Source organism: Carassius carassius, chromosome 44 (assembly GCF_963082965.1).
Source record: "Carassius carassius chromosome 44, fCarCar2.1, whole genome shotgun sequence".
NCBI classification, from domain to species: domain Eukaryota; kingdom Metazoa; phylum Chordata; class Actinopteri; order Cypriniformes; family Cyprinidae; genus Carassius; species Carassius carassius.
Genome location: NC_081798.1, coordinates 16,080,386 through 16,096,560, shown reverse-complemented (window position 1 = coordinate 16,096,560; position 16,175 = coordinate 16,080,386). Strand labels below are relative to the sequence as shown.

Below are 16,175 nucleotides of genomic sequence, written 5' to 3'. Positions count from 1 at the left end.
TCCCTTTAAATTTATACAGGCTGTTTTGTAGCTAGTTTTTAGTAAATTTTGTTGGTTGACTCTGAAGGAAAACTGTGAGACCATTCATACACGATTTTGCCACATACACAGAATCTTGCCTAAAACAGTTTTTTGTTTGCTTTTATCATCAGGAACTCTGATAAAGGGGTTGAGATCGCTTTTCTCGGCACTCGCACTGGTCTTTCCAGAACTAACCTGTTTGTGGTTCCCGAGCAGCTGACCAATCAGTGAGTCTAAATGACCAGCCAATGACAGATAATCATCTCAGTACAGTAGCCAGTAAAAGGCCTCAAAGTGTAAATGATGAATGATGGAGTAAATTATCTGCATGTGTTTGCAGAGATTTCCTCACTGCTGAAGACAAGGAGGGCGTCTTTAATGCAGATCACTTTCCTCTGTGGTATAAAAGAGCCGCAGAGCAGGTGCCCAGCACTTTTGTGTACTCCATTCCTTTCAGTTCAGGTATGATGTTCAAGCAGATAAACACACACCCATGTCATGCAAAATACTTCAACATTTAACGATGATGTCATGTAGAAACTGTTAATGCACATTCAAATTAACTTTTAATGAAGTTCTTATTTAATTTACATTTCAAAGAAAGCAGTTTACAGTTTTTCTCAATTGCTAAAACACTAAATCCTATTGTCTGAACCAAATGCTCAGTTGCCTGAACCCACTGATTGAATCAATCACTCTTTTGGCAAAACCATAAGCACTTTTCACCTGTTTAGACACAACTTGCCAACACATTTTCATTGTGATGCACCCGTGCTACATAATGGTGAGCACAGGTGACAAACTTCAAACACAATTAAAGCACAGATGTCACCATTTGAACACAACAACTCAAAATTGATCACACTTGTGGCTAATGATGTGAGGGAACATATACAGTAAGCCAGTTCATAGAGCACTGGTTTGTGAGGCCCTACAATGGATAGAAATCTGAGAGGAAGAGTTCGTGTGAGAGGAGGTCGAGGTGGTCGAGGTGGTAAGCGAAGACAAAGAACAGTAATATCTGATGAAATCAGAGCTACTGTGATTGACCATGTTCTTGTCCATGGTATGAGCATGAGGGAGGCTGGACAAAGGGTAAAACCAAACATCAGTAAATTCATTGTGTCCACCATAATCCAACGATTTAGAGAAGAGGTGAGGTAATTACCTTTTTTTGACATTATAGTACAGTGTGTAAATGTTGACAGCAATTACTGTATGACATACTATATACTAAATATATATATTAAATCTGACCAAAAGGAGAAGGAGAGGTCGTAATGTGATTGGCCATTGGGGCATTGTTGGTGTTCCTGGGCAGCGTGGTGGCAATGTCACATTATGTGCTGCCATCAGCAATCATGGGGTTGTCCACCATAATGCCAACCTGGGGCCCTACAACACTCACCAGCTCCTCATTTTCCTCAATCACATGCGAGATGCTCTGTTAGGGCAATAGGATGAGCATCCCATCTATGTTGTTGTTTGGGACAATGTGAGTTTTCACAGAGCCCAGGTTAGAGAGTGGTTCAATATGAACCAAGGTTTTATCAATCTTTGCCTTCCACCGTACTCCCCTTTCCTAAACCCCATTGAGGAATTCTTCTCCTCATGGCGGTGGAAGGTATATGAATGCCAACCTTACACCAGGGTAAATCTCCTGCAAGCCATGGGACTTGCCTGTGGTGACATAGGTGTGGAGCCTGGATACGGCATGCCAGGGTTTTTTCCCCCATTGCTCAGCCAGACAAAATGTGGCCTGTGATGTGGATGAAGTACTGTGGCCTGACCCTGTACGGAGACATGATGCTGTGAGTAATGCACTTATTTGTATATTTTTGTACTATACTTTTACATCAGCTTACTGTACACAAGTGGCACACGCATACGATTTCTGTTTTGTCTTTTTGTACAAGTGCTAAATGCACAGTTTTTTTGTTTTGTTTTGCAACATGCATTTAGCCTACAGTGAACAATAAACATTTATTTATCCAGCTTCATGTCCTGAGCATTGTGTTTTCTATTTTTCTACGTAGTGTTTAGTGACTGTTCAGTAGTGTTTTTAATTTTGATTGACCTGGGGCACGATTTGACAACATAGTTCAGTTTTGAGCACAGATTGAACTGTTTTGAGGTGAAAGTTTGGTTTTGCAAGAAGAGTCTGAGGTTTTGTGAATGTAGCTTGAAAATTGGGTTTTGTGTTCACAGTTTAGAGAAAAGGAGAGCAGCTTAAAAGAAATGTGCCTTAGCAATTGAGAAAAACTGTAATTAAAATGACATCAAATTTTGATTAAATCATAAATATATTTGGAATAAAATCTAATTAAAGGATTATATAATATCTAAATAATATACTTTATATGTAATATTTTATTTTTGATTATTATTTATATAGTAAATATATACTGTATGTAAATGTATGAACTTTTAATTATATATATATATATATTATTTTTTGGTCTCTAGCAATTACCATGCACTGAAGTGTACTGCTTTGGGTTTAGATATTGTTCATATTAATAATTATCAACACTAATCTGCAATGAACATAAAAAAGGTCACTAATATTCCCCTATTGCTCCACCACACATCTTTAGCTTATCATACAGTTGGTTAGCTTTGTCTAGATCATCATCTGATATATATTTCAGGTGGATCTTTCAAATTATAGCTTTATAGCACACTTCTGTGTGGTTCGTTACTTTCCTAATGCAGACTGTCTGCTTATCTCTCTTTCCTTCGCCTGTAATTAATGTGCCCTACTTTTACTTTCACGCAATGTGTGTGTGTGTGCGTGTGTTTGTGTGTGTGTGTGTGTGTGTGTGTGTGAGAGAGAGAGAGAGAGAGAGAGAGAGAGAGAGAGAGAGAGAGAGAGAGAGAGAGAGAGAGAGAGAGAGAGAGAGATCAGGATCATTATATCCCACTCAACAGCTCTTGGGCTCCTTATCACGCAGGCAGCGCTGAACTCCTCTCAGATCAAACACTCTCCCTCATCTGCCTGTATCGCTAGAAATGAGCTCTGTTTCATCATGTAACTGAGTGTTTGTTTCAATTGATGCCGCTTTTGATATGAATATGCAAACGAAGGAGTCCCTCTTAATAGGGTTATGCTTATAAATATTTATGTAAATAAATGTCGCCCCCTGGTGGTTATGAAATGCATTTACAGCAATGGCTTTTCTACTTAGTAGATTTTTATTTGACATGCAACCTTTGACGTCAACGATAAAAAAATAAATACATTTGTTTACTAATTATGCGCAATTAAATGCTTAGTTACAGTTGATCATTTGTATTTATCATGGTTTTTCCCCTTAGAACAGATTTGCAACTGCAAGCCATTTTTGTCTCGTAAACCAGCAGTTTTAGCAACTTTTGAATATTTCAGTTCTCAGGTACATTTATGATGTTGTTGTAAGTAGCCTACTCTAAGAGGGCATTCGTGATCATTTGTGATATTTCATTTAAGGGGGTGAAAATAAGAGTGTGGTTTTGGCGAGCACTGCTATCCAACTACTCGATGACAGGAAGTCTCCAATAGTGGCAGGTACTTGTCTTCTCCTTTGAAAGCAAAATGAATGTATTGTAAATGTAAAAAAATTTTTTTTTTAATTGTTGGCTAAATTGCTGATGAATCACACTAAACACAGCTAAACATTATTTTATTAAATGTGTTTTTAAGCTGTGGGAATTCAAATGAAGCTGGAATTCTTTCAGAGAAAATTTTGGACGGCCAGTCGACAGGTAAGCACAGAAATATATATGCTCATGGAAATATAAATATATGTATTTATCAAACCAGACCTTTTATGACTGATGTGTTGAATTGTGTAGTATTATATGCTGCATAACAGCTCTGTTTGATGTGTATATGAGGAAAAATGTGTAAGAGACCGTGCTATATTCTCATAGATATTGTTTGAAACTAATCTTACTCTTTGTAAGCTAGGATCAGTATAGAAATGGCATTAATGTACACATTTGTTTCATGTTTTCCCTCTGCATGTGTTCACACAGTGCAATGCTCTGGATGGGAAATGTACCATCAGCTGTGATAATGAGGTAAATGTGTCTCTCTTTCTCTCCCTTTGGCCATATTTTCAGTGATGGAGCTTGTATTCACCACATGCTCATTATACAATGGATATTTCTAGGAAATGACAGGCTTACTAGATCAGTCTGCACTTCTTTTATGATATATGACATATGCCTCGTAGTGTTTCACATTTTAAATTCTGTGTCTTTTATTAATGGCTTTGGTATAAAAAGCTATGAAAATGCATATTATTATTTTACTGTCTTGAAGTTTGTAATGATTTAAGAAGATCACAACAGATCAAAGCGGGTTGAGTCTTTTATTTAAATGAATATTCTATGCTTCTGGTCCCATTAGGACATTAAATGTTATCTCATAGACAACAATGGCTTCATCCTGGTCTCTGAAGACACCTCTCAGGTATGACATACAGAGAATTATAGCACAAGAGTTGTACAAGAAGAGCAGGTAGCATAAATCCATCCTGTGGCAATATGAAATGAAATGAAATGGATGCATTTCTATAATGACTATAATTATAACTTTACATAATGTGTTTTGCACAGACGAACCTCTTCTTTGGAGAAGTGGAGGGAGCCGTCATGAACAAACTGCTTCTGATGGGTTCATTTAAAAAGTGAGAGAATACACACACACACACACACACACACACACAAATAGATTTGTAAATATAGCCAGAATGCACTGTAAGTTGCTTTGGATAAAAGTGTCTGCTAAATGCATAAATGTAAATGTACATCTGTAATCCCAATGTACATGCTCTATTTTGCATATTTATGATGTTACCAAAACTGACTGGATTTGCATTAATAAACATATTAATATTAATTATTTTTGGAATATTGAAATGTTTTAGCACCACCTGCACTGAAATATGACTCCTAAAGCAGTATCGAAAGCAGTGCTAAATTAATTTTTAAAACGTTTCTTGACCCAAGGTTCAAAGTTGCTTTTCCTTGGGTTTAAATAAGACATTAACCCGGGTTGTGTTTATTAGTGATTCTGTTTCTGCTTTTGTTTCTGCTAGGATTAATTTGTATGACTATCAGGCTCTCTGTAAAGAGTACGCAGGTAGCAGTGACAGCGCACGCTCTCTGCTGGATGTGAGTACGCTGTCATCAGTGCTGTAGTGTTTGACTTCAGTGCCTCGGGATTCTCTTTCACTGACTCGCTCTGCTCTTCCTTTCAGCCCTTCACCACGGTGAAATGGCTCTTGACAGAACTTGTCATGTGAGATAAAAAGCCTTTTTCCTTATAATCATTATTGTCATCTTGGGATTTTCAGTCTGTGTTTCTGATTGGGAATGTGTCTTTTTCAAAGATTTCTGCTCGAGTTTAACCTGTACAGCTGGTGGAACTGTGACTCGACAGTCAAAGGTATCATTACGTATATGACAGGAACTCTTTTGGAAAAATGTTAATGAGGTTACATGCTCCTGTGAGCATCCCGTTGTTATGTTTCATTTCTTCCATATGATATATGATAGATATTAGATTTTCATAAAGGACTAAAAAGCCTATAAATCTCAATTCAACTCTAAGGTGATGACATGAATCTCACATAGCAAAAAACTGTCATGTTGGCTATCATGACCATAATGCAAACAAAAATTATATATATATATATATATATATATATATATATATATATATATATATATATATATATATATATATATATATTCAGTACAGACCAAAGGTTTGGACACGTCTTCTCATTCAAAGAGTTTTCTTTATTTTCATGACTATGAAAATTGTAGATTCACACTGAAGGCATCAAAACTATGAATTAACACATGAGGAATTATATATGGAATTATATACATAACAAAAAAGTGTGAAACAACTGAAAATATGTCATATTGTAGGTTCTTCAGAGTAGCCACCTTTTGCTTTGAGTACTGCTTTGCACACTCTTGGCATTCTCTTGATGAGCTTCAAGAGGTAGTCACCTGAGATGGTCTTCCAACAGTCTTGAAGGAGTTCCCCGAGACTGGTTGGCCCTTTTGCCTTCAGTCTGCGGTCCAGCTCACCCCTAAACCATCTTAAAGCGGAGAAGTAGAATCAACAATAAGGATAAGGGAAATGGTAATGTTTGTATACTGCTGCTCTGCTGTTGGCTTTTGATGGTTCCACTCGGACAATGCTTTAATGTGGACAACATGGAAAAACAAATGCCAAAAATAACAGACCACACTGCATTCTTAAACGAAATGCCGAAATGGAATTTCTTTGGACATGGATACCTTGTAATCTACTCTATCACCAGACGAAACAAATATTTCAATGGCACACCAAACAGTAAAAAACAAAACACTCGGAAAAGAGGCAAGTGGTATGCTTTCAGTATACTACTGACTCTGATTATGTTATCTGGTGATGTAAAACTAAATCCCGGCCTGTCAGCTGACTTTTCTCCGGAACAACTGTCAACAAGTGGACTAACCGAGGCGCGGCGAGGTGCGAGCCTCGGTGGAGCGGCAGACCTGCGTGAGAGGGCCGTGCCGCACGTTCAGATCGACCAACGGAGCCTTTGTCCTGTCTGCCCTGTTTTCCACCCGGATGGAAGTGAACTGTCTGTTGACTTTTCCCAGGAACAAACATCAACAAGTGGACTAACCGAGGCGCGGCGAGGTGCGAGCCTCGATGGAGCGGCAGACCTGCGTGAGAGGGCCGTGCCGCACGTTCAGATCGACCAACGGAGCCTTTGTCCTGTCTGCCCTGTTTTCCACCCAGATGGAAGTGAACTGTCTGTTGACTTTTCCCAGGAACAAACATCAACAAGTGGACTAACCAAGGCGCGGTGAGGTGCGAGCGTCTGTGGGGCAGCGGCTTTCGGTGGAGCGACAGACCTGCTTGAGTGGGCCGTGCCGCATGTTGAGATCAACCAACGGAGCCTCTGTCCAACTGTCTGCCCTGTTTTCCACCCGGATGGAAGTGAACTGTCTGGTGAGTGTGAACAGTCCTACTTTCACAAGCAACCTAAGCTGCCAGAGCGGATGTTAAGTGCAGCCAATGGAACCTTAAAAACACAATGTAAACAAGGTATCCGATCAGCACGAAAACAACATGAATTTCGAACTTTCCAGACTGTTAATCATGCAAAGATGATATGCGACTCTGTGTCTAAACCTAAGGGTATCCTGGGTGGACACTTGAACATTCGGAGTATAATATCAAAGGGAGATCAGATTCAACATCTATTGACGGACTCTAACCTAGACTTCCTAGCTCTGAGTGAAACCTGGCTTAATCGTAGCATCATAACCAGTATAATTGATGTTCCTGGATATGTTTGCTATAGAAAGGACAGATCATCTGGCAGGGGAGGGGGCGTATTGATTTATGTCAGAGATACTCTTAAATGTAAGGAAATCAAATTGGACACATCTTTGGAATGTTTAGCCTTAAATGTAGCATTGTCCCCCAAGATGAATTTTAATATTGTAATCCTGTACAATCCACCATTACATGATGTTTTATTTTATCATGATTTAGATGAATTGTTTAAATTGTTAAATTGTCGTTCTGAATGTCTCGTTTTTGGAGATTTTAATATAAATTGGTTAGATAAACATGGTAAGCAAAAGTTGAAAATGATAATGTCAAAACATAATTTTCAGCAGATAGTAAAGGGTCCAACTAGAATCACTCGAACAAGTAAAACTATGATTGATTTAATAATGACAAATAGAGATGAAAGAATTACAAGGATGTATAACTTAATAACAGGCCTCTCTGACCATACTATGACTCTGATTATCAGAAAACTAACAAAATAGCGTCTACCAGTGTATATGAATGAACATGGGCCTAAACTAGGGAATGTAGTCATTCCCAAATATCAAAAGCAACATTTCTATAATGAATTAAATAATATTGATTGGAATGACGTTTTACAAACTAAGGACGTAGATAATAGTTGTAATATTATGATGAAAACACTCACAGGACTTATTAAAAAATATACAAAAACTGTTAAGTGTAGGCAAAGAAGAAGCTCTTTACCCTGGCTGAATAATGATATCCGCCAGTTAATGAAAAAAAGGGATCTTGCATTGAAAAATTCACTGTTCACTAAATCAATTACGGACCATCTTATTTTTAAGGGATTAAGAAATTGGGTTGTTAGGGAATTGCGCTTGGCAAAAACCACATATTTTACACAACTGATAGCAGAATCTGAAGGAAATATGATTTCTCTTTGGAAACATCATAACAGTGTTACTAAACTCAAGCCCAGCCAATGAAAATCAATAATGGAGTTGGAAGTAAATGGAGTGATTAGCACTGACAGTACAGAAATCGCAAAAAATCATTTTATATTAAGGAAGTTGACCAAGAGAAAGTTGCTAAAATCATTAATAAATTAAATAATTCAAAGGCAAAGGATTTGTTTGGGATGGATATTGCCGTTATTAAAACACACAGCTCCACTCTGATTAAACCAATAACACATTTGATAAACCTTTCAATTAGAGTTGGTAAATTTCCACAAACCTGGAAAACTGCAGTCATAACGCCAATTTTGAAGGCTGGTGCACCAGATAAAGTAAGCAATTATAGACCAATCTCTATTTTACCAGTTCTCTCCAAGATTCTGGAAAAAATTGTTGCAGAACAACTGGTTGACCACCTTGAAAATAATTTACTTATTTATCCTAAACAATTTGCATTTAGACCAGGATATTCAACTGAAATGGCCAACTGCTACCTTTCTGAAAACATCAAGTCTTCATTAGATAAGGGTAATGTAGTTGGAGCAGTGTTCATAGATTTTAAACAGGCCTTTGATACTGTGAACCATGAAGTGCTTTTGAACAAACTAAGTACTTTAAATTTTTCTGAGCAAGCAACTGGCTGGTTTACATCCTATCTCGAGTCAAGAGAGCAGTGTGTAAAAATCAATGCAGAACATTCAACTACCTGACAATCTACAATGGGAATTCCACAAGGCTCGATTTTGGGGCCTCTGCTCTTCAGCTTATACATAAACGACTTACCATCATGTTGTAAAAAAGCAGAATGTCAGATGTATGCTGATGACACAATTATTTATATGTCAGCTAAAACCCCTTGTGTAGCAGCAGATATATTAACAAGCGAAATGGAGGGAGTGTCCCTATGGCTAAAAAACAATCCCTTAACTCTGAATTTGAAAAAGACTGTGTCAATGTGTTTTTTAATGAGAAGGAAAGCAAAAGAAAAGCTTATAATTAGAATAAATCAAGAGGAAATAGAGGAAGTCAATGATTTTAAATTCCTAGGTGTAATTTTGGACCCCGGACTTAAATTTGATAAACATGTCAAAAAACTATGTAAAACTGTAAAGACTAATTTGAACTGTTTTAGAATGATTAGACATTACATACCCCTCAAGGCAGCACAACTGTTTATGCATGCCATGATATTTTCCCATCTTTCTTATTGTGTTACTGTATGGAGCCAGGCTTCACAGTCCACTGTCAAACCCATTATTTCACTATATAAACAAGCACTGAAAATAATGGACCAAAAACAAATGAAATGGCATCATTGTATGATACTGAAAAAGTATAATTTGCTCAGTTATGATAGTTTTATTAAGTTCTCATTTATTAAATTGATTTTTAAATGTGTGAATAATCTCGCACCAACTGTACTTTGTCAATATGTTACAAAAAACAAACACTAATGGAATCACCACTAGGGGATCAGCAAATGGCAACTGCAGGGTGGCACAGCGCAAACCCACTTTCGGTCAGTCATCATTTTCTGTAAAAGGGATACATTTTTGGAATGTCCTACCAACAGAAATAAAAACACTAACCAATCTGAAACCGTTTAATGAAAAGGTGGAACACTGGCTGAAACAAAACCAAATCTGTGATCACTGATTATGTCACTGTGCAGACACACTTATAAATGGACATATACATACGGATAGAGAGATAGATACATGCGCGCACACACACGCACACATACACACACATACAGATATATGTATATATTGTTATGTTTTTGTTGTTTCTGGTGTTTGTTTCTGTTCTCTTGATAATGGTGATGTATGTAGCCTAACCAGGGACAGGGGTTGCAAATTAGCTTCGGCTAGAAACCCTATATGCAAAACATTGGTTCAAGTTATTGTAACCTGTTACAATGTGTCTCTTTTGCATTGTCCCTGACAAATAAACAAATAAATAAATAGCCCTTGATGCCTTCAGTGTGACATAGTCATGAAAATAAAGAAAACTCTTTGAAGGTGTGTCCAAACTTTTGGTCTGTACTGTATATATATATACTATTTTAGTTGTACAGTGAATTTTTAGCCTATCGTAGCTGAATGTAGTGTTCATGTGTGCAGCCCAGAGAGCTCAGAGGACAATGATGGTGCCGTGTGACACTGAATACCCAGCTTTTGTCTCTGAGCGCACCATCAAAGAGACCACAGGGAACATTGACTGTGGTGGCTGTATACGGTGAGGACATCTGTTTATGTCTATATGTGTGAATGCTTGTTTATAATACACAGCAGAAAGAAGTAGAAATCAATGGAAATTTGCATTTAAAACAAATTACTTTAAAATGATTCTAATGCACTTGTGTGTTGCCATACTAGCATGAAAAAGGCATTTGAAGTGTCTTGGTAATATATGATTTTGAAATCATTTATACTCGAATAAATTTATATGACCTTCCTTTATTACATTTGAAACATAAGTTACTATAGTAGTTATAGATTTGTAAGTTCCAGTCTTGTATTAACTGTTATGCCAATTATTCATATTTTTCACTGTTTTAATGTACAACCCGAATTCCGGAAAAGTTGGGACGTTTTTTAAATTTTAATAAAATGAAAACTAAAGGAATTTCAAATCACATGAGCCAATATTTTATTCACAATAGAACATAGATAACGTAGCAAATGTTTAAACTGAGAAATTTTACACTTTTATCCACTTAATTAGCTCATTTAAAATTTAATGCCTGCTACAGGTCTCAAAAAAGTTGGCACGGGGGCAACAAATGGCTAAAAAAGCAAGCAGTTTTGAAAAGATTCAGCTGGGAGAACATCTAGTGATTAATTAAGTTAATTGATATCAGGTCTGTAACATGATTAGCTATAAAAGCTTTGTCTTAGAGAAGCAGAGTCTCTCAGAAGTAAAGATGGGCAGAGGCTCTCTAATCTGTGAAAGACTGCGTAAAAAAATTGTGGAAAACTTTAAAAACAATGTTCCACAACGTCAAATTGCAAAGGCTTTGCAAATCTCATCATCTACAGTGCATAACATCATCAAAAGATTCCGAGAAACTGGAGAAATCTCTGTGCGTAAGGGACAAGGCCGGAGACCTTTATTGGATGCCCGTGGTCTTCGGGCTCTCAGACGACACTGCATCACTCATCGGCATGATTGTGTCAATGACATTACTAAATGGGCCCAGGAATACTTTCAGAAACCACTGTCGGTAAACACAATCCGCCGTGCCATCAGCAGATGCCAACTAAAGCTCTATCATGCAAAAAGGAAGCCATATGTGAACATGGTCCAGAAGCGCCGTCGTGTCCTGTGGGCCAAGACTCATTTAAAATGGACTATTTCAAAGTGGAATAGTGTTTTATGGTCAGACGAGTCCAAATTTGACATTCTTGTTGGAAATCACGGACGCCGTGTCCTCCGGGCTAAAGAGGAGGGAGACCTTCCAGCATGTTATCAGCGTTCAGTTCAAAAGCCAGCATCTCTGATGGTATGGGGGTGCATAAGTGCATACGGTATGGGCAGCTTGCATGTTTTGGAAGGCTCTGTGAATGCTGAAAGGTATATAAAGGTTTTAGAGCAACATATGCTTCCCTCCAAACAACGTCTATTTCAGGGAAGGCCTTGTTTATTTCAGCAGGACAATGCAAAACCACATACTGCAGCTATAACAACAGCATGGCTTCGTCGTAGAAGAGTCCAGGTGCTAACCTGGCCTGCCTGCAGTCCAGATCTTTCACCTATAGAGAACATTTGGCGCATCATTAAACGAAAAATACGTCAAAGACGACCACGAACTCTTCAGCAGCTGGAAATCTATATAAGGCAAGAATGGGACCAAATTCCAACAGCAAAACTCCAGCAACTCATAGCCTCAATGCCCAGACGTCTTCAAACTGTTTTGAAAAGAAAAGGAGATGCTACACCATGGTAAACATGCCCCGTCCCAAGTATTTTGAGACCTGTAGCAGAAATCAAAATTGAAATGAGCTCATTTTGTGCATAAAATTGTAAACTTTCTCAGTTTAAACATTTGCTATGTTATCTATGTTCTATTGTGAATAAAATATTGGCTCATGTGATTTGAAAGTCTTTTAGTTTTCATTTTATTAAAATTTAAAAAACGTCCCAACTTTTCCGGAATTCGGGTTGTAAAGTAGAAAACAGAAAGTAAAAATATTTAAAATAAAAGGCCTTAAATTTAGACATACGACCATTCTCACGCTTCTAATTGAAAATCATCCAAATAGAACTATATGAAAGCCAAACCCATGTCGCATTTAACTGACACTCATCTGCGGGAAGATGTTTTAACCCATGTGGTTATTTGGCTCTTAATGCATGCGTGCATCTGAGAGAGCAAACATAGCATGATCTATCTATGCTTCTCTGTCTCTTACATCTTTATTTTTAATACTATGTTGCTAAATGTCATGTAGACAATAATAATTGTTCCTCAGTATTCTGGTATTATATTACACTTGTTTACATATATCAAAAAACATGTATTTTAAAAATATATTAGTAATAAGAAGATCTTTAGATTCTGTTTTAAATGCAGATTTTAAAATGTAAAGATTAGATAAAGATATTTAAAGGGATAGTTCGCTCAAAATGTGTGGTGAGTGACGACCACTTCTATAGGTTTTGTAAACAAGAATCACACATCTTTATTGGTGTTTTTTTTTTTTTCAATCAGGACCTTTGTAATTCAGCAGATTCCCAGCAGTAACCTGTTTATGGTGGTTGTTGAGAATAAATGTGACTGTAGCTCCGCCCCGTCGGTTACCATGGAGCCCATTGAGATTATTTATATCCTTTTTATAAACCAAATAAACATCTGCTTGTAGGATGTGAAGTTATAGCATGAGTATGTGTATAATTGTTAGCCTTAACCTCTGAGCACATAATGAGTCTCTGAAGTGTGACAGACTGAAGTTTCAAAAGGATCGCAGACGACCGAAGTCCTGTCATCCTTTCCATCCAGAGGTACATAATGCATGATGTTGTATTATTAAAACTTACCAGACTTTAAACTCATTCTGTAGCTGAAAGGTCAAACTATGAAGTTTTTGAATATGCAGTTTTCAATGATTTTGTGTAAAGTTTTCTCTATGCTCTTGCTAACCCTATTTATATATCTTTTTAACAGGAGAACGCTATGGAATGCGGTTCAGCAAATGCTTTGAATTTTCCACTGGTAGCCATTTTATTCCCAGTGTTGTCGTTCCTGATCAGCAGGTGACCTCTGACCCCTGCCTTGATCCATTAGGTTTAATATACACTCAAATCAGAGAGCCTTGCTTCCGCCAAACATGACTTCAAAGAGACAAAATCATCTTTGTGATGTCTGGATTACTGAAGATAGATGATATTTATTACTGTCAAAGACTGTGTTAGAATGTGCTGAGTGTTATCTTCTTACATGTGGACCAGTGCTGGATATCAATGGCTGCCAAACGCAGTCCATGTAGCTGTTCTTCAAGGTTCAGAAACCTCAACTTTAGACTTAATCTGTACTGTGTGAAGCGCAGACAATGCTGAGAAGAAATGTCTTTTGTCATTATTATTTGCCTGCCTTTCTTACTGATTCAGCTTTTCATTTGGAGTCTAAAGATGCATGACGTGACAAAATAGGAATATTTCACAGAGCTGTTTGTGAGAATAGCATTGTCATCAAAAGATGTGATGTGGATTCTTCACAAATTTTATAAGTTTTGCCTGCTTAAAAAGTACTTGGAAAATAACCTTTAATTGCCTAATCCCTTTACATCAAAGGAAAGCCATGTTATGTAAATAAAAACATATTTTACATCATTTTTCGGACATTCGATTCACTGAGTATGCTATTTATAATCTTTGGGTTATAATAAGGCAAAGATCTCTAATAACTCTTGACATGTAACTTTATTTTTTGCCTATAAGTCACAAGTCATATAAAATTTGACATTTGTATCATAAATGTAGCTTCTTATGTTGAAATTTTTTACATTTACTCATTTAGCAGACGCTTTTATCCAAAGTGATTTACAATTGCTTTTTCCGTGCAAATGACACTTCACCATAAATAAATCCTGTTAAATTTATGGTTAAAAAAACAACACCACTGCTGCTGTGGTTGCCAGAAATTCCCAGTGAAAAAAATATTGTTTTTGGTGTGAGTGTGTGTGTAAGAGAATGTACATTATTTGGTAACAAATAATTTTAAATTGATCTTATTTGCATGTTCACTTTGTAAACACTGGGTCAGTACTTCTGCAGCGATGTATATTTTACAGTGATATTTTTTTCCACTACAATGTTGACATACAGTATTTCAAGAAATATTAAACAGCATTTATCACTTATTGTAGGACTGAACCTCCAGCTGAAAATCAATAAAGATTAACAACTTCATTATAGCCAGTGTGAGAAAAGAGTAAACACAAGACTCACAAAATGAGAGAATTAGTTCATTAGACCACGGGAAATCTTTTAATAAATGGTGTAGTTAGTTTATGTAGAAGAAAGTCTACTTATAGCCATGTGCACTGTGTCATAGGGCAGATGTAACATCTTTTGTACTCACAGGTTGAATTTGAAATGGCATATTAGCATATTACACATGCTATCTCTGCCATATAAAGATAGAATATGGAAAGAGTAATAGCAGAATGCCAGTAAGCCACAAATCTACTTTTAATCTTCATTTTAATATAGTGAAAATAACTGTATATAATTTAATAATTTAATAAGGTTAACATTATTGTAATAAAGAAAAAATAACATTATTGAATTCAATAATATTTTAACATTTACAATTACATTTAAAAGGTATTAATATGCAAATAATTAGCAGCTCTGCAGTCACTGGTGAATTTCTAAGATAAAAGGGCTGCATGCAAAAATCATATCAGCTAATCATATATTTGTGCAGTATTGATCAGTCACTGGTCATTAAGTGGACTGTAGTTTGACAAAGAAAATAAAACAGATTAAACGAGTAGGACATTATGACAATTTGTTTGATAACTTGCATATTTATCTAATATTTTGTCTAATCTGAAGGCACTTTAGCTACATGTAATACATTTTACTAATATAAAATCAATTTCTTCATTTTCTATACTGTGAATATGCTATGTTTCTGTACACAGGGTTGGGCAAAGATACATCAGAATTTTTTTAAGATAAAATGCCAAATACCTTAATATTAAGTGTATAAAAATAAACTAATAAATACACCAGCCACACCATGTATCAAAATAAACTACTGTATTTTTGTATTTTGAAAATAGAAGAAAAAAATACTTTTGCAAAAGAGCATGACATTTCTATAAAACATTCAGCACATATGAATATACATATTGAAATTATGTTTGTGCAAAAAAAGAAAAAAAGAAAAAGATCATTAAATTTTTAGTTCAGTCTTTACTGTATTAAGTTTTTCTTACAAGGCAGTATTAGGCCAGTGGGCCTTGCCACAGAAGATCTTCTCATTAAAGGTTACATAAATGATGAAAATTAAAATCTGTTCGTCTGCAAGTAAAGATACTTCAATGCATGTACATAATGAAACAAGACATCTTCACCAAACTGTAGGATGGATCGTCTGCATTTGAGTGAACTGGTTTTCAGGGATCGTGCTGTACAGGTGATAAACATTCTTATGAGGGAAAAAGACATAATAAAAGAAAGTAAGTAAATATGTTATTTAAGATGAACAGATATGTGTTTGTGTGTTTGGTGTGTGAAAGTGTTCAAACATACATACCTCATTTTCTTCTAGATTTCCCTGTTTCTGTTGTTTATTGATCAAAACATCTGTAATGCAATGCAGAACCCTTTAAACCAGTCATATCAATTTAACAAATATGTATTGG

The 16,175-nt window shown here is 36.4% G+C and overlaps 1 protein-coding gene across 6 annotated transcripts in view; it reads left to right on the top strand.

The window, feature by feature from the left end:
- LOC132126617 (voltage-dependent calcium channel subunit alpha-2/delta-3-like) overlaps positions 1-14,128 on the top strand; it is a 58,779-nt gene extending 44,651 nt beyond the window's left edge. For 5 of the 6 annotated variants that reach the window (XM_059537990.1, XM_059537989.1, XM_059537988.1 and 2 more), the window contains 14 exons: positions 153-248; positions 362-483; positions 3,491-3,568; positions 3,704-3,765; positions 4,039-4,083; positions 4,415-4,477; positions 4,624-4,694; positions 5,106-5,181; positions 5,268-5,308; positions 5,400-5,455; positions 10,422-10,536; positions 13,013-13,128; positions 13,223-13,302; positions 13,466-14,128. In XM_059537990.1, coding sequence (XP_059393973.1) covers positions 153-248; positions 362-483; positions 3,491-3,568; positions 3,704-3,765; positions 4,039-4,083; positions 4,415-4,477; positions 4,624-4,694; positions 5,106-5,181; positions 5,268-5,308; positions 5,400-5,455; positions 10,422-10,536; positions 13,013-13,128; positions 13,223-13,302; positions 13,466-13,558 — 1,114 coding nt within the window. In that variant the 3' untranslated portion in view covers positions 13,559-14,128. The remainder of the gene's footprint in view (positions 1-152; positions 249-361; positions 484-3,490; positions 3,569-3,703; positions 3,766-4,038; positions 4,084-4,414; positions 4,478-4,623; positions 4,695-5,105; positions 5,182-5,267; positions 5,309-5,399; positions 5,456-10,421; positions 10,537-13,012; positions 13,129-13,222; positions 13,303-13,465) is intronic. The other variant, XR_009427419.1, reaches the window with a different exon arrangement.
- Positions 14,129-16,175: the final 2,047 nt, after the last annotated feature.